This window comes from Bos javanicus, chromosome 13 (genome assembly GCF_032452875.1).
Source record: "Bos javanicus breed banteng chromosome 13, ARS-OSU_banteng_1.0, whole genome shotgun sequence".
NCBI classification, from domain to species: domain Eukaryota; kingdom Metazoa; phylum Chordata; class Mammalia; order Artiodactyla; family Bovidae; genus Bos; species Bos javanicus.
The window spans coordinates 15,687,569-15,704,095 of NC_083880.1; the positions used below are offsets into that span (position 1 = coordinate 15,687,569).

Here is a 16,527-nt window from a genome sequence, read left to right on the forward strand (position 1 = left end):
AGAAGGAGGTTTATTCAACTAAAAAACTAAATAAATTTTCTCTTTGTGCTTTTGACAACCTCTAAGAAAGAATAAAAACCATGAAATGCCAATCCTTCCAAATAAAAAGAACTGCTCAAAACTCAAAACCAAAAATTAGAGCTAATCAATTCTAAAAATACCCCAAAGGTTAATAATACTTTTTCTCAAATTGTGTTAAATGTTAATACCAGAATAATTAAAAATTTTAAGTGTACATAATATCACCTATTAAGTTAGAAACACTGTTTTAAATGAAAGATGGAATAAAATGGATATTTCATATTACTAGTAGTACTGTAAATTAATACAATATTTTTAGAGGAATTTCATCAAAATTTTTTAACTTCATAGTCTTAACTCAGTAATCAAATTTTCAAAAGTCAATCAGAAATAATCTGAAATACTGCGAAAACTGTATGAATAAAAGCATGTATTACAGTGATATTCATGTAAGTTAAGACTTAGAAGAGGCCTAAATCTTCAAGACTAAGGGGTGTCACATCACACAGTCACTTAAAATGACAGTTAAAGGGAACTCCCGGGTGGTCCCGTGGTTAGGGCTCCACGCCCTTACTGAGTAGGCCCTGGGTTCGATCTCTGGTTGGGGAACTAAAAATCCCACAAACCTGTGGTGCAGCCAAAAAAATTTATAAATAAAATAAAATGATGGTTATAAAGACTATCCAGCAACATGGAATAAGTAATACTCTTCATCTTTCATCTCAGACGAGACCTCTCAACCATCACTCTACAGCTGAACAGCTAACTGCTATGGGGCAGATACTCAAAGATATTCACCAAGTAAGCACCACAAATCAAAATCTCTAACAAACCCGCAGCATCTCCACACTTCTAACACAACGACAGAATGACAAACCCACACCAAGTCCTCTGAATCTACCGTATACATTTCCTGTTCACGCCCACATCTGCCACTGTCTCCAAATAAAAACTATTTGATGGCTAGCACATAGTAGGTGAATTATTAAATGAGAAAGCACAGTATATAAAATTTCATGCTGTAATTAAGCTATGTTAAATGGCACAGGTAAACACACACACAGTTTGAGGGCCACATCACAGGAACAGTTGTTAACATGTTACATAACCACACTCCAGTCCGAGACTATTTTTTTTAGTTCCCAATTTTTACCTAAAAACAGAAGTGTCCCCCGCCATTTTAAATACATTAATACAAATGTATTTTAATCTAGATTTTTAAAAATAGACTTTGAAATTCAATTCCAGTGAGACGTCTAGCATACTGGTATGGTCAAACCACAAAAATCATCATAAAATGATGATCATAAAAGTATCATAAAATGGTAACTTCTTTTGGAAAGCAGTGTGCAATACCAAAAGCCATACATGTGTGTATACCTTCGATTTAAGAACTCCTCCCTTGTGAATTTATCATAAAAAATAATATAAAAGAAAAATATGTACAAAGACACTTGAGACAAAATTATAATACTTAAAAACAGTAAAAGTCTCTAAAATTAAAGAGATTGGTTGAGTAAATTATGGTACCTTCTTTAAAAAAAAAAAGTAAATATAAAAATAGGAACTAGGAAAAAAGATGACAGAATGTTAAGTTTAAAAGCAGAATATAAATAATGTTGAATTAAGAAGTTTTTTTCAGGCCTCTATTAGAGAGCTTTAATTTTTATTTTTTTAAATTATGAAAGTATGATAATACATTTACAGGAGACTTGGAAAATACAGAACAAGGTTACATATAGTTCCACTCTATATTAACAATTATTTTTAAATAGATAAATTAAGATTTTTAGTTGGAGTTTTAATATCAAACTTTCAAAAATTAACAGAATGAATATATAGAGAAGTAGAAGGATACAGTAAACCTGAAAAGCACTGTGAACCAATTCAACATAATTAAGATTTATACAATTTTCAAACCACAGGATACAAATTGTATTAACTATGTCAATTAACCAAAACTTCTCTTCATAAATGGAAAATGGGTGGACACATAAGGGGAAAGTGAAAATGGGGAAAATATGCCCACACTAAAAGTATCTACTAATGGGACTTTGAAGATGTTCAAAAATCAAAACAGAGGGAAAGGTAGATACAGATAATTTAAAATTTTTGAAAAGAAAAGCTGGAGTTTCAGGAAGGATAATGATATTGTTAAATGATAAAAAGGAATCTTGGCCAAATACAAAAGTTTCCTTAAAGAAAACAAATAGTAAATATATTCATGTATAACTGCTCTAACAAAGTTCCAGAGACAATAAATTATTAACAATGCTATTTTCTTTCTTTCTAAAACAAGCCACCTACGGTTTAAGTTATATGCTTTTTCTTAAGACTTTAAAAACTTTGGGGGGCATTTAATTGGATATCAAACACTTACAGAAAAGGAAAGAGTGCCACCTACTGAACTGTAATCCCTTTCACAGGAAAAAAGAACCAATATTCTTATTTAGACTGCAGAGTTTAAAGTCTCCACCAGAAATAAAATGGTCCTTCCTCTGATGGAGTCAGGAGTCAGAATCCAGGCCCCATCACTTCCCCCTTGGATGACCAAGTTCCACCCAGACTCTTCTCTCTCAAAGCCACCCTCCACCCTCACCATCACCGTATCCTGGCCACTTAAAACACAGTCATCAAGTCCTTCATTCCTTAACAGCATAATTTGAAATCATAATTTAAATCATAATTTGAAATCATACATAAATATTACTCTAGTCTTTCTCCCACATCCTCTTAGATTAGAAACTCTAGGAAGGCAAAGCTGGCCCTTTCTGGAGACACACCCCTGTATCTCCTGAAATAACCAGTGTGCCTGGCAGACAGTAGGCTCTTCATAGCTATTTGATAAATAAATGAAAATACGATTCTGAATTTTCTTTAGCACCAATGGTACAAGATCGGTATACCACCATTGTAAGTGAAGCAAATAACTTGGTATTATTCTATCCGAAACAGAAAAGCTCCATGCAGCCATAGCAGCTAATTAGTTAAATAAAATGCAATTACTGCACTGTTCCAGATAAGATTCAAATTCAACAAAGCAAGAGAGAATAAATCCTAATTTACAACAAAAGCACTCACACTGGGGTCTTAGTCCAAGTCAGCCATGTAACGTCTATTGCCCTATTCACCTCTCAAGCTTTCCCTCTGCTACGTATGGGAAATTTTCCAAGAAATCTAACTGTGGATATTAGAAACTTCTGAAATTTCTAAAATTTTATTAAAATCAACAAAATATTTTTCTATCATGGAAGGGAGAAACAGACAAATGTGGTGGTTAAGGTATGTAAAATACCAAATGCTTAATTAGATTCTTAATTAGATACTTTCTAATTAAGAATCTAATTAATACTTAATTAGATACTTTCCTAAGGCATTAGATACTTTGCTTATTTAGAAGCACAGAAACTACTTTAATATTGCAAGCGTGCTCTTATTTTCATAAATCCCGAAAGCTTAAAGGAAAAACACTCCAACCAGGAAGAGAATCCTGGCCTGCTGCTGCTGCTAAGTCGCTTCAGTCGTGTCCGACTCTGTGCGACCCCATAGACGGCAGCCCACCAGGCTCCCCCGTCCCTGGATTCTCCAGGCAAGAACACTGGAGTGGGTTGCATTTCCTTCTCCATTGCGTGAAAGTGAAAAGTGAAAGTGAAGTCGCTCAGTCGTGTCCGACTCCTAGAGACCCCATGGACTGCAGCCCACCAGGCTCCTCCATCCATGGGATTTTCCAGGCAAGAGTACTGGAGTGGGGTGCCATTGCCTTCTCCGTTAGAATCCTGGCCTGGTCCAGTGTAAAGTGGAGTCCATCACAGCTGTGTGTGCTGGAACCTCTACTCTCCACTCTGAAATATATGCACCTCTACTTAAGGGCTGAATGCAAAGCTGGAGACACCCATATATTTTAAAACTCTAACTCAAAAACTTACACTATAGGTACAAACCCACACCTGTCTTGCCAGAGGCAGGGAAACAAAGTCTTATCAGTCCTTATAGATCCTTGCTGCCAATTTCAAAGAACACAGTGAACTGCACCACTGATAGTACACAGTACATAGCAAATCCAGACCGTGGGAAATCCTAAAGTCCAACACTCCAGGCTTCTCAACAAATACAATGCATTGTAAGGGGGAAAAGGGAGTAGGCGGGGGCAGGGAATTAGAAGTGGGCCTGGAGATTAAAAGAAACTTAAAAGATACGAGAAGTAAAAAAAAAACAAAAAAAACCCGTGGTAGATGTGAAAGGAAATTAAAGCATCTAGGGATACACGTTTGACTGATAAAACTATTAAGAAAAACAAAGCAGTATTCAATGGCACCCCACTCCAGTACTCTTGCCTGGAAAATCCCATGGACGGAGGAGCCTGGTGGGCTGCAGTCCATGGGGTCGCTAGAGTCGGACATGACTGAGCGACTTCACTTTCACTTTTCACTTTCATGCATTGGAGAAGGAAATGGCAAGCCACTCCAGTGTTCTTGCCTGGAGAACCCCAGGGACGGGGAAGCCTGGTGGGCTGTCGTCTCTGGGGTCGCACAGAGTCGGACACAACTGAAGCGACTTAGCAGCAGCAGCAGCAGCAGCATTCCCTATAATAAAGCGAGAAGAGTGGAAAAGATAGGGGTGGGCACACAGCGGGGCTCTGGAGTGGCTGGTAAAGTTCTGGGTACTGAAATGGGAGGTGGTTAAAAGGTATTTGCTTGTTGTTTAGTTGCTAAGCCGACTAAGCCGACTCTTTGCGACCCCATGGACTATAGCCCGCCAGGCTCCTCTGTCCATGGGATTCTCCAGGCAAGAATACTAAAGTGAGTAGCCACTCCCTTCTCCAGGGGATCTTCCCAACCCAGCAATCGAACCTGCATCTCCTGAATTGGCAGGCAGATTCTTTACCACTGAGCCACCAAGGAAGCCCTTTATAAAGGTATTTGCTTTGTAATAATTCACTAAGCTATACCCACTCCTCAAAAAAAATACATCAGTAAATAAGGATAAACACTGCCTTTAAGTCAACCAGTCAGGTGGTACTTTGTGATCTCAATGAGAGCGACTTCAAGAGAAGGACGGAGGAAGACATAGAAGCAGCTTGAGAGACAAATGGTAAGAACTGACCTGGACACACACCCTTGAGTCAAAACATTTCCTATTAAGAGACATAGGATTCACACCTTAAACACATTACTCTTGGCGAATGAGAGTATGAGGAAGACGAGGAAGACCTTTCGTTTTATACTGAATATACTTGGACAGTATTTTTTTTTCCCAACATGCTTGTGTTACTTTTAAAAATTATTTTGAACCTATAAATGTTTATTTTTGAAAGTGCTTCATAAAATAAGCCCTGGGAGAGAAGAGAAAAATGCAGAAGAATTTCAAATGATTTCTGCAGAAGAGTTTAATTTGTGGAAATACTCCACCTTTAAAGGGGGAAAGTATAACTCCCTACTCCTTAACAGCTGTCTACGCACAGGGGATTCCTTCCAAAGGTGACAGTGTGGGAAGAGGGAAAAGAGGGTACCTTCAGAATGGATAAACCGAGAAACACTACCTCTGCCACACGACCAAGGTCAGCATCAACAGTGATCAATCGTGTTGATAGGATGCACCTTTAATACGATGAAAATGGCACTTCCCAACTGTGGTCTTCCTCACCCAAAACCTGTCACTCCAATGCAATCATGAGAAAAGCCTGACAAATTCCAACAGAGGGGCACCTATATACCTCTGACCAATACTCCTCAAAACTGTCATGGTCATCAGAAATGGAAAGTTTGATATCTGTCAGAGTCAACAAGAGCCTAAGAAGACACGGCACACGATACGGATGGAACAGAAAAAGGGTATTAGGTAAAAAGTAAAGATAATGGACATTAATAATGCATAATAATAATGTATCAACATTGGTTCATTAACCATAACAAACATCCCACAGTAATATATTAATATTACATGAAACTGGGTACAGGATTTTCCTATAAATCTAAATCTATTCAAAGAAAGTTAACTTAAAAAATTTTAAAGCCCTAAAAGTAGCAACATCATAGTATCTTGACCAAGTTTCCTAGTTTGAGGTTGTTAAGTTTCCTGCAATAAGTAAAGCAAAATAAATGGTTTCTTTTTTCCTTCTCAAATATTATGGACCAATCAACAGATCACCTAGAAGACCAGTGATTTACTGACCATACTTTTGAGAACCGAACAATGACTCTGAAAGAGAATGCTATTTTTCACGCATTCCTTGGCAAATAAAACAGGAAAGAAAAATATGTTACTGTTGTGAATCTGAAAATACATACGGTGGGCTGGCATGTGGGCAGTGTTCTTGGGTAAAACACGCTGGGTACTGGCCATCAGAACTGTAACAGTGTGTGCAGGATGTGCATTTATAATATCCTTTCAAAGAGGTTTCACTTGTAAACACATAATCAGTTATAACAGGTAGGAATTCGTCTCTCATTTTCTCCCACCCCATCTTCACACGGCTGACAGTCAGAGAGCTCCTCCATCAAGCACACACCCCAACCCAGCTATTAAGTCTGTGTCTCCTTAGCCTCTAAGCATGTGATTAACACTGTTTTAGATTTATTCTTATTGTTGAGTCACTTCCTCGAATGTATATTGTCCTTCAAGGGAAAAGGAAATTCCTCAAGAGTGAAGCAGCAAGATGGGAAGGGGACCAACATGCGTTATTATGTGTTACGCACTGTCCTATTTTATATAAATGTCTTACAGAATCTCTCCCTCAGTCCTCACCACCACTCTGGTGGCAGATATTATATACCTGCCTTACAGATGATGGAAATGACACTGGGAAAGGTAAAGTGCCTTTGTGAGACTACAAACTCAAACTGAGTAACAAACTGCATCACAGCTAAATGGCTCCATGAAGCCCAGGCTTCTTCTACAGCTCCCCAACCAGGGACCAAACCCACACCCTCTGCACTGGAAGGCAAAGTCTTAACCACTGGATCACCAGAGGAAGTCCCCACACTCTTTTTTTGACATGAAGCAGGTTGAAAGATTGATAAGAGGGTAGCCCCATGACAGAACTTTGCTAGTAAGATTCTATGACCAAAGTCTGACCATGCCTGTGGCTCTTAGGAAAATAAAACAAAAAACCTGGTGAACAGATGTTATTATCAAAGTTGTTCACATCTGTACCACACTGTGCACCACTAACCAGAATACTAGATACCTTCTAATGTGCTGTGCAGTGGGAAAAAAAGACATCAGGCTGTAAATGACTTACTAATTGACTTGTGTGGCTGTATTAAAAACTGGGTAACCAAGACTGTATTTTATGTTCTTTTCCCTGAATAAAAGGTTTTAAATAAGCACCTTATTGTACTGCCTATCATTACTATATCCTTATGAACAATATGCACATTATATGAATCAGCAATATTTCTGCTCCTTAGAAAACCCACAAGTGTTAGCTGGAAAAAGAAGTGGTCAAGGCTTACATTATTTTCCTCCTAGAATGTTTATAATTTCTATTGCAGAAACTTCAAATAACATAGGATTCTTCTTTTGCTTCAAATAATCCAGAAGAGAAACTCAAAAATTTACTATTGTAATTTCAGAGAGCAGTCAGTAGCTAAAACCACTGAATCATTTTTCACTCTCCTTCACTACCCAGTACGAATCTGCTATCTTAACTACGTTTCCTTGGCAGTATTTAAACATGATAACCATATCACTTTGAGAGAATTTCATTGTATATAATTTGAGTGCCATAAAAACGAAACAAGAAGGTAAGCACAGACTATAATCAAAGTCCTAGCTTTGGTTCTGAGTAGTGAGCTCATTAGGGTTTATTACAATATTAAAAATAATTAACTCTCCAAATTAATAAATGCAGGCCATGCAATGACCAGAGAGGAATCTGTGTGTGAACCAGGAAGTGAGATTAATTGAACCTGAATTCAAATTAAAAAAAAAAAAAAGAAAACAATTTAAACAATCTAACTACTAAACAGGAGGTTGAACGGGAGGCAAAATGATATGAAAACTACAAAACAGATTTAGAAAGCTCCAAAGTACACAGAGAAAATGGACTATATAACTCTTTATATGGAGAAGACAGTAGTTCCAGCTCAAACACATACCAAATGATAACATACACAGTCTTGCTGTTACACTTGACCAGTGTCTAACTCGCTGATGATACACGAATCACTCTGAGAATCACTAATATGCCACTGACTCACAACAGTGTCTTCCCTTCAGTTTCCTCCTATGTAATGCCTTCCGTTTTCTCCCAGCATTTGATGACCATTCACGTTTTCTTAGCACAATTTCAAATTTTGTGTATTCTAAGTAGCATTTTAAGCATACTGGTATACTTCTAAATGGCATTTCATCTAAAAAAAATTTCAGAGCCATACAAAGGCTATTCTTAAAGTACAAGAGGACACATCACAGACTAACTTAATGCTACTTTCATGAAGAGGGGTTCTTTTCAAAACAGTACCAGGCCTCAGCCCAAGAAACCCTCCTTTGATGATGTTAACACTGAAATTCATTTGTTATTAAGGTAAATATGTGCTTAGAGAAGCTGTAACAAATATAAGTTTCTAAGATCAAGAACACAGACATTACGGAATGAGGGGTTTAAACAGAACGCCTTTACACAGGGGGTTACAAAGAGTAAGACAGCCTCCAAGGTAATAAAGGTTACAAATACAAATAAATTCAAAGGTGGGGAGGAGACAGATTCTTAGCAGCTACTGAGGAACACTGGGAATGACTGATTTCCAAGTATGAAGATTTCCAAGCCGTGCTGTTAATGTACCATTAGTCAGGAAAGGTGGACAAACAAGGAACTTCTATAGGCAAGACCCTACAAACAACGCTTAATTGAACTTGGTTCAAGAACACCTACTGAAGGCATGCTTTGTATCACATTTACTGGTGAAACTGACTGCTGCCTTCAGTCAGGACTGAATCTCTAAGAACTTTAAGTAGAAAAGTACTAAGCTGTCAAGTAGAGTTTTTTTCCAAGGGACTCAAACCAGAAAGCTATGATAGTTTTCCATGTCTAAACTGTTCCTCAAACAATATAGAATTACCATATGATCCAGCAATTTCTCTTCTGAGTATAGACCCCAAAGAACTGAAAAGCAGGGCATCAAGTATTTGCAATGTTCATAGCAGTATTATTCACAACAGCCAAAAGGTAGAAACAACCTAAGCAGCCATCAAAAAATGGATGGAAAACAAATGTGGCTTCATATGCACAATGAGGTATAGTTCAGCCTTTAAAAGGAGGGAAATTTTGACACTTGCTACAATATGGATGAATCTTGAAGACATTATGCCAAGTGAAGCAAGCCAGATAAACAGATATGTAAAATTCCACTTACATGAAATACCTAGAGCAGTCAAATTTGTAGACAGAAAATAGAACGACGGCTGCCAGGGGCTGAGGCGAGGGGGCAATGAGGAGTTATTGTCCAATGGTTACAGAGTTAGAGACCAAAGTGTCCTGGAGATGAACAGCGGTGCTGGTGGCATAACGGTGCCGATGCACTTAAAGCCACCGAACTGCACATTAATAAAAAAGTTATAAAGCTATTTCTGCCATCATTTGCATTATCCTGAAGCACAACTATGGTCTTAGAATTTTAAAAAAGAAAGAAATTGCAACTTTTCTGCTTTTTAACAAGAAAAAATGTTCTGTACCTGCATTACAGACCACAAATTACATATGTATCACTTTAGAATCTTAGTGAACCTAGAAGATCAACATGTAAAATCATGCAGGAAAAAAGGAACTCTTCAAGGATTGACTATGCCTGAGTAGGTATTATTTTGCAATAAAAATTCTGTATGACCAAACATAAATATTTCTACTCATCATAAAGATACAGATAAATCTACATAATATTAGTGAATGTTCACCCACTGTTTCCAGTATCATCCAACTCACGTCTACAGTAAGTGGGGAGAACCACCCCAATTTTATGCTTCAAAGCTTTTCTCATTTACCGAATATCCCATTCTCATTTACTATGTCTCCTGACAGGCTTCTCTCTGAGGTCACGTTTGGTTCTCCCCTACTTAAAGTTTACAAAGGAAACTGATGCCTTGATGATTCCAGGCCTCTGCCTGCTGAGGCCGACTACAAGTTTGTTGCCTTAAAGGTTAGAACAATCTGTAAGTAATATTAAAATATTTTTATTGCATTTCCAGAATTTATATGTTAGCATAACATTTTATATAATTCAGTTAGAAAACCTAAGCAGATTAAAAACCCATTAAAATAGTTACAAATACATGAGCAAGAAACAAAACCCCCCACAAACCTTCTTGAGAAGACACAATGGGTGGCATGTAATCGGGGATGTACTCTTTTCTCTCCTCTGCATCTTTACTTCCGGGTTGAGGAAACTGAAGGACGTTGTTCTTGCTAACAGGAAATGAAGGGATCTGGTGTGGGAAAGTGACGGGTTCAATATTGTGGATGTAGTCTTCTAGTTCATGAAGACTAACCCCCATGAGTTGGAAAGCTTCACCAACATCATCCAAAATTGGGTCTGTCCGGCCATCTGAAACAAAGTCAAAAGCAGAGCAAATTATTTTAAGAAAATTCCATGAATATCTTTTAAGGCATTAAGATAAAAAGTATTAAGTAAATATGGAGCTCAGAAACAAATATACTATATACTTAGGACTCAGTTATTGGAAAGAGTTGAATAGAGTTTCAACAGAACATCATATTGTTTAAATATTAGAAAGTTAATTTAAATACAATCTGATGACCAGCCAGAACACCACAGACAATTCACACTAACAACCAGCCAGTACAGAACTAACGTCAAAAGTAACTCAAGATGGTCAAGGGCACCTGGAACACTGGCTGACACAAAGTAAATGTTTGTTATAATTTTTTATCAAATATGTAGAATGCTGAGCTAGGTAAATGTCCATTCCATTTTCTCTCTGTTAGTGATACAATGCTGGAAACTACAACAGTGGTTGGCATACAGCTGGCATTCCATAAACATCTGCTGAATGATTATACCACTAAATCAATTTTTTTTTTAAATCTAAGAAAATGTGTTGACACAACTTAGACCATACAGGCAATTTAAATATACATCTTAAATGTATTTAGAAGACACTATATAAAATGGGTAGAGATAAACCGATAAAGCATTAGATATAGTGAGATTCTCTTTAGAAAAGGAGGTTCCTTCTCTGCCTGCTCTTAGCAGAACTTAAGGTCTCTACATCTTTGAAAACTATGAAAATTCCAGTTCCAGATTTCTGATAGTCTTCTTTTTTTTTTTTTTACTGTAATCTCCTATAATCATATCAAATTCAGTTTACCTGAAATTAAATCATGATGTAAAATGGAAAAGAACAATACACAGTTTGCAAAAACTAGACATGTTTGCTAACACCCACTCAGAAAACTTCTGGAAAGATACATTCAACTTTAACAGGTTACAGGGCTGAAAGCAGCAGACGGGGAAGGGAAGAACTGAAGCATGAGACTCGTATCTAACTTCAAGAGTGTGGTAGTCTGAATTTCTGTACAAGTACAGGTTACTTTTATGATGTATAAAAAAGAGAGAATACATAAAATGAATACTTGTTCTTCCCCTTAATGACAGGCAGGCATTTTCAACTCTTTGATCCTTATTAAAAGCACTATTCTTTTCTCACTCTAAAAAAATGTGATCCTCTTGAATTCCTCCACATTTGTGCAGTTTCAGCCCAAGACCTTCCAGTCCTTCCCCCTGCACCATCCTTGTGGGCCCTGGCTTTCGGCACTTCTCCTTTCACTCCGTCCCACTTTCCCGTCTCATCACAGCTTCAAGCCCTCCCCAGAGCATCTCTAGTGCATTTCACCGACAGCGCAACTGTCTTCAAGTATTACTTTCAGCACCCTCCCCCCTGCACAGAGGTATGCAGTGTTTCCTGCCTCTATCTGTGAAGTCCCTCCCTCACCTGATTTTTCTCCATTTAACACTTCTCTCTGCTGCTGCTGCTGCTAAGCCGTTTCAGTCGCGTCCGACTCTGTGCGACCCCAGAGACGGCAGCCCACCAGCTTCCCCGGTCCCTGGGATTCTCCAGGCAAGAACACTGGAGTGGGTTGCCATTTCCTTCTCCAATGCATGAAAGTGAAAAGTCAAAGTGAAGGCGCTCAGTCGTGTCCGACTCCTAGCAACCCCATGGACTGCAGCCTACCAGGCTCCTCCGTCCATGGGATTTTCCAGGCAAGAGTACTGGAGTGGGTTGCCATTGCCTTCTCCGAACACTTCTCTCTAGCACCTTCCAAATGAACTGGTTACATATTCCAAGCTGGCCGCCCCACTGAACCCCGCTTTGTTATCTCAGGTTATGCTTTTCTTCTACTTGGCGTGCTCCCCACCTCGCACCACTGTGTGTCACGCTTCAACTTAAATCTCGTCTTCCCTGTGAAGCCGGCCCTGGAACCCAGAGTGCACATGTGTCTCTCCGTCTCTGTATTTCTTCTGCAGTTACTGCTGATACCGTGCACTACTTTCAGTGGAAACAGTGGAAACAGTGTCAGACTTTATTTTTGTGGGCTCCAAAATCACTGCAGATGGTGATTGCAGAAATGAAATTAAAAGACGCTTAGTCCTTGGAAGGAAAGTTATGACCAACCTAGATAGCATATTAAAAAGCAGAGACATTACTTTGCCAACAAAGGTCCGTCTAGTCAAGGCTATGGTTTTTCCTGTGGTCATGTATGAATGTGAGAGTTGGACTGTTTAGAAGGCTGAGCGCCGAAGAATTGATGCTTTAGAACTGTGGTGTTGGAGAAGACTCTTGAGAGTCCCTTGGACTGCAAGGAGATCCAACCAGTCCATTCTGAAGGAGATCAGCCCTGGGATTTCTTTGGAAGGAATGATGCTAAAGCTGAAACTCCAGTACTCTGGCCACCTCATGAGAAGAGTTGACTCATTGGAAAAGACTCTGATGCTGGGAGGGATTGGGGGCAGGAGGAGAAGGGGACGACAGAGGATGAGACGGCTGGATGGCATCACGGACTTGATGGACTTGAGTCTGAGTGAACTCTGGGAGTTGGTGATGGACAGGGAGGCCTGGTGTGCTGCGATTCATGGGGTGGAAAAGAGTCAGACACGACTGAGCGACTGAACTGAACTGAACTGACACACTGTTTATATATAATAGAGTGCATAGGGAAACTTCTGCTCCTGAGTGCTTTGGTAAATCATTACCTTTGGGAAATTTTTAAATGTACTATTTGTTGAATTAATAGTAACTTCCGATACTTGCTTTACTGAAAGAGCATCTTTTGTGAAAGGAACAAATACCATCTTTTTGTTTTTACTGACATTTCAACACCCTTGTACACATCTTATGGGCAGGGATTATGCCTAAGTAATCCTATGTCTCCATCAGGTAACACATATGTAAGTGGTGCTCAATAAACATTGTGTCAGAAAGACAAAAGAAATACAGAAACAAAAGACAAGATTGCATAGTAGGGACCTAATTCCAGTCTGAAATAAGAATAGTGGAGGAAAAAAAACCTAGAAAAGTCTGTAACCAGTTAAGTATACCAGGAAGTAGCATTTTTGAAAAGTCACCAGATCACAATGGGGAGTAATGAACCGGATCATCCTATTCTCACTAATAGTAAGACAATCATTACAGAGACTGGGCAATTATCCACGAGGTTCACATGCAGGCAAAACAAGGCTCAGCCCATGACTCCAGGACACCTGGCTGCGTGCAGTGCCAGCACCCATCTGTTTCTGTGTGTCAGGAAAGGTAACTATGTATTCTGGGGATATTTTGACCTAAAGGTACAGAAGAGCCATCCTCATTTAGGGAATTTGGGAGCAAAAAATATAACCGGGAGCACGCATACCGTAACAGTAAACTCACTCAAGGGCCAGGAAGGGAGGAGGGAGGAAAATGAAGCAAAAGCAGAGAGCAATGCACTGGCGGTGCGCGTGCAAGACAACCATGAACGAGCCACTCAGTAGCTTCAGGTGCAGATCTGACACGGCTGTGAATCAAGCGGTCCAAAGATACACATTTTTAAAATACAAAAAGTTAAACGACTAAATAGTTACCATGGTGGTGGCTTATCAGTTCAGTTATTTATTCAACAAGTATCTCCTGGCTGCCTGGCACTATACTAGGTTACTGAATACAAATATAATAAATTTGTCTCCTGGTGAGGGAAGAGGAGAGGGTGAGAGTCATACACAGATGATTACAAAATAAGGTATTCAGGGACTTCCCTGGTGGTTCAGTGACTAAGACTCCGAGGTCCTAATGCAGGGGGCCCAGGTTCCATCCTTGATTAGGGAACTAGGTCCCAAAAGTCTCAATGAGGATCCAAGACCCCGCGTGTCACCACTAAGACTCAGCACAGCCAAATAAATATATTTAAAAAACAAACAAGATGTTCAGTTAACATGGCAGAAAATATGCACAGAATTATGAGAAGAGATATGATTTCCTAAGTGAATCTCAAAACAGAAGTCATACTATCCATGGGCAGGGGGTGAAGGACATGCCATCAAACAGCACGCGGGCAGGAAGGGTGGGCTTAAAGTGTTTCAGGAAAAGCAAGCAGCATGGCTGCAGACTGAGGATGACAGGACAGCAGAAGGTAAGAAAATGTGAGCTCACAAAAGCGCGTGCTGCTGGAGAGCTCGGATTCCCAGCTTGTAACTAAGTGGAATATTTTTAAGAATGACACAGTCAGATTTGTGTTATGGCGTGACTGACAGGTTATTCTGATAGCACCACGGGACGGGGGAGCCTGGTGGGCTGCCGTCTCTGGGGTGGCACAGAGTCCGACACGACTGAAGCGACTTAGCAACAGCAGCAGCAGCATGGAAGTTGGAATGGAAATTGGGACCTAAGAAGTAAAGTGTATCCATGGGTGTCAATTTTTCAGTGGAGTAATCACCTTAACAAAACAAAATGTTCCATGAAACACTTCACCCAGTTCTCCAGCTTACCACTTGAAAAATAATGCCCTGAAACTTCAATGAGGGTCAGTTCCCTCTCCACACACAGACTTCCCATCAATGAGATGATGTGTTGCACCTATTAAATATTCCAACTTTGTAAATGCCACCAGCTATAGATACTCCTGGGGCTTCCCTGGTGGCCCCGTGGTAAAGAATCTGCCAGCTAAGGCAGGAGACTGCCAGACTGTCACTGGGCCGGGAAAGATCCCCTGGAGAAGGAAATGGCAAACCACTTCAGTCTTCTTGCCTGGGAAACCCCATGGACAGGGGAGTTTGGTGGGATGCAGCCCATGGAGTCGCAAAAGAGTCAGACACGACTTAGCCACTAAAGAACAGATACTACCAGATATTCACTTAAAAACCATCTGCTGTAGCCCAGACTATCTGGGTAACCTTGTAAACTGCCTATGATCTCTCTTGCACACTCTGATAACCACTGACATAAAAATACAGAGGAGGAGGAAATCAATTGAGATGTAAGTGAAAGTGAACATAAGTGAAACTGACCAAGTTCGCAGAGATGCTGCCCGTGAATCGAACAGAAACAGAAAGAAGAGGCAGTGTCCCTAACGCAGCAGAGCTGTCAACGAGTCTGTGTTGTCAGGAGCTGAAGAACGGCCAGGCTTGTAAGAAACGGCCGGTAGACGGAGCGCCTGTGACAACTAGTTGTAGTAGTTTGCGGGCAAGGGGAGGGAAAGGACCAAACTAACAGAGGCTGTAAGGCGTTCTGCAGGGGGTTCTGCACGCTGCCAAAGGAGACAATGATTAAGGCCGATGTTCAGATCAGAGAGGAGAGCAGAGGGTGTGGAGCTGGGAGCGGGGACCCGGCTCCTGCTGCACGCGGGATAAGTTAGCGGCTGGCGAAGAGGCAGCAGAGGGATGACTCGAGTTTCCAGGGGCAGTGGGAGCGGAGGAGCATCAGGGGCGGAGAAGACACCCGATCGCCGGGTGAGGGCGAAGGACCAACACCTCCCGGACGCCGGGAGAGCACAGGGGAGCGCGGAGGTGTCACTCGTGACCGGCCAGGCAGCCTCCCGTCCCCAGCCCGGTACTCACACAGCTCCGAGTACCGGTGGCAGCCCCGTCCCAGCTGCTGCAGGTAGCGCTGCAGCACGTCCGTGAGAAGGTGGCAGGCGCTCAGTTGCACCGAGTCCCAGCCCAGCGCCTGGCAGATCTGCGCCACCGAGACCCTCAACAACGACCTGGAGTAACTCTCGCACATCCCGCTCCGTGGACTCCAACGCAGTCCGTGCCGCCACTTCTCTCCACCTCCGCCGCCTAGTCTTAGCAGGGCCCCCGATTCATCCTCCAGGGCCTCCGCGGCGGGGAAATCGTCCCCCCCCGACCCCCGGCGACCACCTCAAAGCCTGAGCAGCACGGAGCGCGCCAGCCTGAGAGCCGCCATTTTGGGCTTGCTCCGCCTCCCGCTGGATGGTCGCCGGGGCGAGGCAGCACTAGCCGAGTGCGGAGCGGGCCGATGCGGAAGCTCCGCCCCGTTGTAGCAGAGCGATGGTCCCGGTGT

At 41.0% G+C, this 16,527-nt stretch overlaps 1 protein-coding gene across 2 annotated transcripts in view; it reads right to left on the reverse strand.

Moving 5' to 3' along the window:
* The window catches only part of TAF3 (TATA-box binding protein associated factor 3), a 122,457-nt gene extending 106,012 nt beyond the window's left edge, over window positions 1-16,445 (reverse strand). Inside the window, exons 1-2 of one of the 2 annotated variants that reach the window (XM_061435738.1) lie at window positions 16,062-16,445; window positions 10,320-10,562 (exon numbers count right to left, since the gene is read on the reverse strand). In XM_061435738.1, coding sequence (XP_061291722.1) covers window positions 10,320-10,562; window positions 16,062-16,227 — 409 coding nt within the window. In that variant the 5' untranslated portion in view covers window positions 16,228-16,445. Of the gene's footprint in view, window positions 1-10,319; window positions 10,563-16,061 lie in introns of those variants that run through there. The other variant, XM_061435739.1, reaches the window with a different exon arrangement.
* Window positions 16,446-16,527: the final 82 nt, after the last annotated feature.